This window comes from Propithecus coquereli, unplaced genomic scaffold (assembly GCF_000956105.1).
Source record: "Propithecus coquereli isolate 6110/MARCELLA unplaced genomic scaffold, Pcoq_1.0 Scaffold35, whole genome shotgun sequence".
Classification (NCBI taxonomy): domain Eukaryota; kingdom Metazoa; phylum Chordata; class Mammalia; order Primates; family Indriidae; genus Propithecus; species Propithecus coquereli.
In genome coordinates, this window is record NW_012149174.1 from 8,402,884 (window position 1) to 8,407,985 (window position 5,102).

A 5,102-nucleotide genomic window follows, 5' to 3' on the forward strand; every position below is an offset into this window, starting at 1 on the left:
TTTAAAGAGTTCTACTGGCCTTATCTTGCAATCGTAACTTCTTGAAATTAAAACAAAAAAATTGATAGGGTTTTAATGGGGTCTTCTTTGCCTGTTCCTTTGATTTGAAAATAAGAGCAGGATTGTGAGAAAATTGATTCATTTCCTCTGACACATCATTTTTTAGTCAGGATTCAACAAAGTAAAATCTGTTTCAAGAAGGCATTTATAACTATGTTTAATGGTTTGAGAACATTTAATAAGTTCTTATACTAAGCATCAGACTGAACTCTCTGTACAATTTAAGAGAGAGAACCCTCTAGTCTTATAAAGCTGGAAGATTCTCAAAGTTAAAAATATAAAGCTGGGAGGTTATTTATGTTTTGGGATTTCTTAGACTGTGTTTAAACCTAAATTTAATAGTAAAGGCATATCATCTACACAGTTATCATTAGAATCTCATTAATAGTGGTATCAGATAATTTTCCTTCCATAGAGATTTCATATTTCCTTTTCCATAAATGGTCTTCCTTATACTTGCTACATCTTCATGCTGCAAATTTATCTTTTTCTTTACAACTAAACTTTTTTTGAGAACACTTTACACAATAGCATATATACATATACTTAAAGCAATATAGAATTTTTTCCCCCATTGAAATCTTAATCTCATTAAGAAAACAAGTAAAAGTAGAACTCCTTTGTTTCAAGGGCAAGGAAGAAGCCCTATCACTGCTACTCTCCTATTCTTCCCTCTTGCCTACCCTGAGGCACCACTGTTGATCACTGGGGTTAATTTAATAATTGATTTCAGCTTTTAAATCCTCTGGTGCAGATTAGTCTTCCTTTGTTCCCCATCTAACCAGCGATTTCTCAACTCTCTGAAATGGCACTGACTACTAAGTGGTCTTATGTATTTACATTTATTTGGTTTGCTGTTTTTCTGTCTGTCTACTGGAGCAGGGATGCCACGTGGAAAGGAATTGTTTGTCTTGTTTACTGCTGTTTCCTGAGAACTTGGAAGAGTCTGGGCGTGTAGGTGCTCTGATACTGTTTTTGAATGAACTCAAGAAAGAATGATACCTGAATGACTCTGGCTTTCACCTGCTTCTACTAAAATAGCTATCAGGAGTACCCAGCAAACTCTTACTCACAGATTTCTGTGACTGGAGAATGATAAGGAAGAGTGATCACCATTTCCTCTTGAAACTCTCCTTCCAAAAGTTCAATACCATTGTGTTGTCTTAAGTCTGTACCTTGTGTGTCCTCCCTGGAGCAGCATCTTCCATCTACTCTTTGATTTGGGCATTTTCCCAGGAGCCGAGCTGTTTCGTCCCTTATTCCTTTGATAGAATCATTCACTTCTTTGGTGTCAGTGATTACATCTATAGAGATGATTCCCAGTCATCTTAGTTCATATAAAATAAATGATATTTAGTGAGTATCTGAAATGTAACAAGGACTGTGAAAAGAGTTGAGAATAATTTTAGCCCTGACTCCCAGGACCTCAGAATCTTGTGAAGGCACCAAACGTGGGAGTTAACAATAGAATACAACGTGGTAAATGGCACATTATGAGTAGATACAAAGTGGAAGAAGTGATTCCCTTTGGGTCAAGATGGTTTCATGGAGGAAGTAGTATTTTAGCAAGACAAAAATAGGAATTTTTCAATTGGAAAATAAAAGGTGAAGGATACCTCACAAGGGAAGAACACATGTATACTTAGGGAATGACCAATAAGTTTGTTTGGGAAGAGGAAAAGATCTTTGATGTGTGCTATGTAGATTTATTTTTAATACAAGGGACTGACATAATCAAAGTTTTCAAAGAGATCTGGTAGCTATTATTTTAACAGCTTATTGTAACATTATTAAATGTCTTATTATAATAATGCATCTTCCTAAATCCTAGGAAGTTGGAAATTGACCAACCCATGCTCATTGCTCCTAGGATAAGGTTCCAAAGGCCAGCTTCAGTTATGTCGTTCCTCAACTCAGAAACCTGCAGTGGTTTCCTGTTGTTCACTAAATTAAGAATAAGTTTTCCTCCACAATCAAAATGCTACACCATAAGACTGCAATCCGACTTTTTAATCTCATTTATTAATATTATACATCACATTCATTATAGCCAAATCCGTTGGAATTTGTTTTGCTGGTAGTCTTCTCTGTGTGTCAAAGTTACACTTACCCTTCAGTAGCCACCTCGCATGCCATCTCCTTTATGAAATCTGTTATCACAATTAGATATTCTTTTCTTGTCTCTTGCTATTTTAAAGCAGTTTGTACTTCTAAGTTATTTACATGCTTGTACTAAGTCCTCCGTGTAACCGTGGGCTTCTTGAGGAAAGGGAGTGTGTTTTATACACACGCTACCTTGTCCCCTTTCACCTGTTCACTCTTTGCATAGTGCATTGTCTTCAGTAGGAGCTCAATAAATATTTGCTAAATTGAATTATCAAAATGATTTATTGGATTTTCAAAGCTAGGGATCATGAGTTTGACAATTTTTATGTCCTCTGAGCTCTAATCATACTATTACGTGTTGACAGACTCAATAAATATTTATTGAATTGAACTGAGATGTGTGTACTAAAGCTCAGTCTGTAGTTTGTCCAACTTGTTTGACACATTAGAAAAAATCCATATCCAATTACAACAGTAAATCATGTGTAAAGTTGTCAGGGAGTGTTATAATGACACCTTTTTTCTCCTTTGCTTTCTAGGGAGCGGTAATGAATGAAATGGAAACCAAACTCATTGGAAGTGACAAATATGCTGCAAGATTTGGGGAATCCATAGTTAATCTTGGTGACATTGACAATGATGGCTTTGAAGGTAATTAAAATTATCTAATTTGGTATGTGATTCCACTTTTGGGATGGCTCACGGAAGATAATCTGATTGGAGTTTTGTACTGTTTGCCTGTCTATAGAAAATGGATCCAGAATGGTATGCTAAGTTTTCTTTTTAGTGTTGCCTCTGACTTCTCAATTGTCAGCTATTGATCCTACCATTGTTAATGACAGATGATATTCAAAATGCTTATTTCATTGATTCTAAGGCACCACTGATTAGAAGTTGCATTATTATTTATATGCCCCTACAAAATGCCCATTAAATAGCGACATGCACCATTTTTCTATTTTAAGGAGAATCCTGATTTCAGAAATAATGTGGAGTTTCTGAGAAATATGTGCCATAGACTCATTGAACCATGGTATCAGTACAGTGAAAACACTGACCAAACCCAACAGGTTGGCTGCAGAGCCGGAGCAGGGTTCTGGAAGCCTCCTGCTGTGCCAGACATTCCTTGTAGCCATATTGTGGGAGGATTTGGGGAATTCCAGGCCAGAGTTCTGAGCAGTGGTGAGGAGGCAACTGTGAAGAAACTCAGGGACTGTGGCTATTTATCCTCTGATAGAGAAGTATTTCAATAATTGAATAGACGGTCCTCTTATAACTGCACATGGCCCTGGATAATCGGCCCTGTTGTTGAAGTGCCTATGTCGACCTGTGTTCCTCTTAAAATTTGCTTTTTTTGACCAAGTACTGTGTGGTAAACAAGTCTGTTAAAACTGCATAAAATGATGAATAGGTTTGAGAGGAGAGTGTGCAATTTTTTAAGAGTTCAGTGAGTAAGTATTTGATACTTACTTTTAGTACTCAGAATCATGTCTTGAATGAGTTATACAAATTTTACAAATGTATAAATGAATAATGTACAAAATACATTATTCTATAAGAAAATTATTGAATACAAGCTTCCAATGAACCTTCTAAAATATTAAATAGTGTAATTTGGTACACAAATATTACCATTTCTGGATTTTTTTTACAATTTTGAAAATGAAAAAATATATGTAGATATTTTTTATGATTACACATAATAATAAAACGTATGAAATTTTATTAATATTGATGTTACATTTCACAAGTATTCAGCAATTTTGTGATACTTACTGAACCTTTATTCTGGGTCAGATGTACCATACTAGGTATACAGTGTGCGCCATAATAAATGAAAATGAAAGTAATGGCATCCTTTTTTATAGTTTTATGATCAAATGAAAAACGAGGTTAAGACATGAAAAAATAAACCTTACTTAGTGGCGAATTTAAGGATCCTATCTGATAAAGTCTATGGATAAAACTATGTTTATACATCTTGATGTTTCATGTATGATATCAGATATGATTCTTTTAAAAACACAAAATCATTTAGTAAAATACTTTGTTTACTTGTGATTCCTCTACTCTATGTCTTGTTTTAATTAACATATTCGAGGAAGACCTTTCACTATTTTGAATGTGCTAAAACATGTGATACACACACATGAGAAATGATTTTTGTGGCATCCCATTACTGGGCATCTACCCAAAAGAACAAATGATACTCTATAAGAAAGACACCTGCACCCGAATGTTTATAGCAGCACAATTCACAATTGCAAAGATGTGGAAACAACCCAAATGTCCATTAATACATGAGTGGATTAATAAAATGTATATGTATACCATGAAGTACTATTCAGCTTTAAGAAACAGTGGTGATATAGCACCTCTTGTATACTCCTGGATAGAGTTGGAATGCATTCTACTAAGTAAAGTATCCCAAGAATGGAAAAACAAGCACCGCATGTACTCACCATCAAATTGGTATTAACTGATCAACACATAAGTGCACATATAAGAATAACATCTATTGGATGTCAGGCAGGGAGGACAGGGGGACAGGTATTTGCATACACAAAGAGTGCAATGCGCACCATCCAAGGGATGGGCACACTTGAAACTCAGACTTGGGGGGGAAGTGGGGAGGCAAGGGCAACATACATAACCTAAACATCTGTACCCCCATAATATGCTGAAATAAAAAAAAAAGTGACAAACCTACCTGAATTAGTCTGGTAATCAGATAGTTATTAATATAAAACTGTCATGGACAATAGGCACATCCCCTTGTCAAAATCACTCTAGCACCTGAGAAAATTCTAGACAATTTTCTAGTGGTGTGAAGGACAGAAAGTGTTCTGTCCATGAGACTTAAGATGAGGACTTCAGCCAGGCACAGTGGCTCACGCCTGTAATCCTAGCACTCTGGGAGGCTGAGGCAGGCGGAT

General features: G+C 35.8%; 1 protein-coding gene across 1 annotated transcript in view; it reads left to right on the top strand.

The window, feature by feature from the left end:
- Positions 1-5,102, top strand: part of ITGA4 (integrin, alpha 4 (antigen CD49D, alpha 4 subunit of VLA-4 receptor)) — a 90,513-nt gene that overhangs the window by 23,430 nt on the left and 61,981 nt on the right. The window contains exon 10 of the mRNA XM_012651138.1: positions 2,706-2,817. Within this exon, the coding sequence (XP_012506592.1) occupies positions 2,706-2,817 (112 nt within the window). The remainder of the gene's footprint in view (positions 1-2,705; positions 2,818-5,102) is intronic.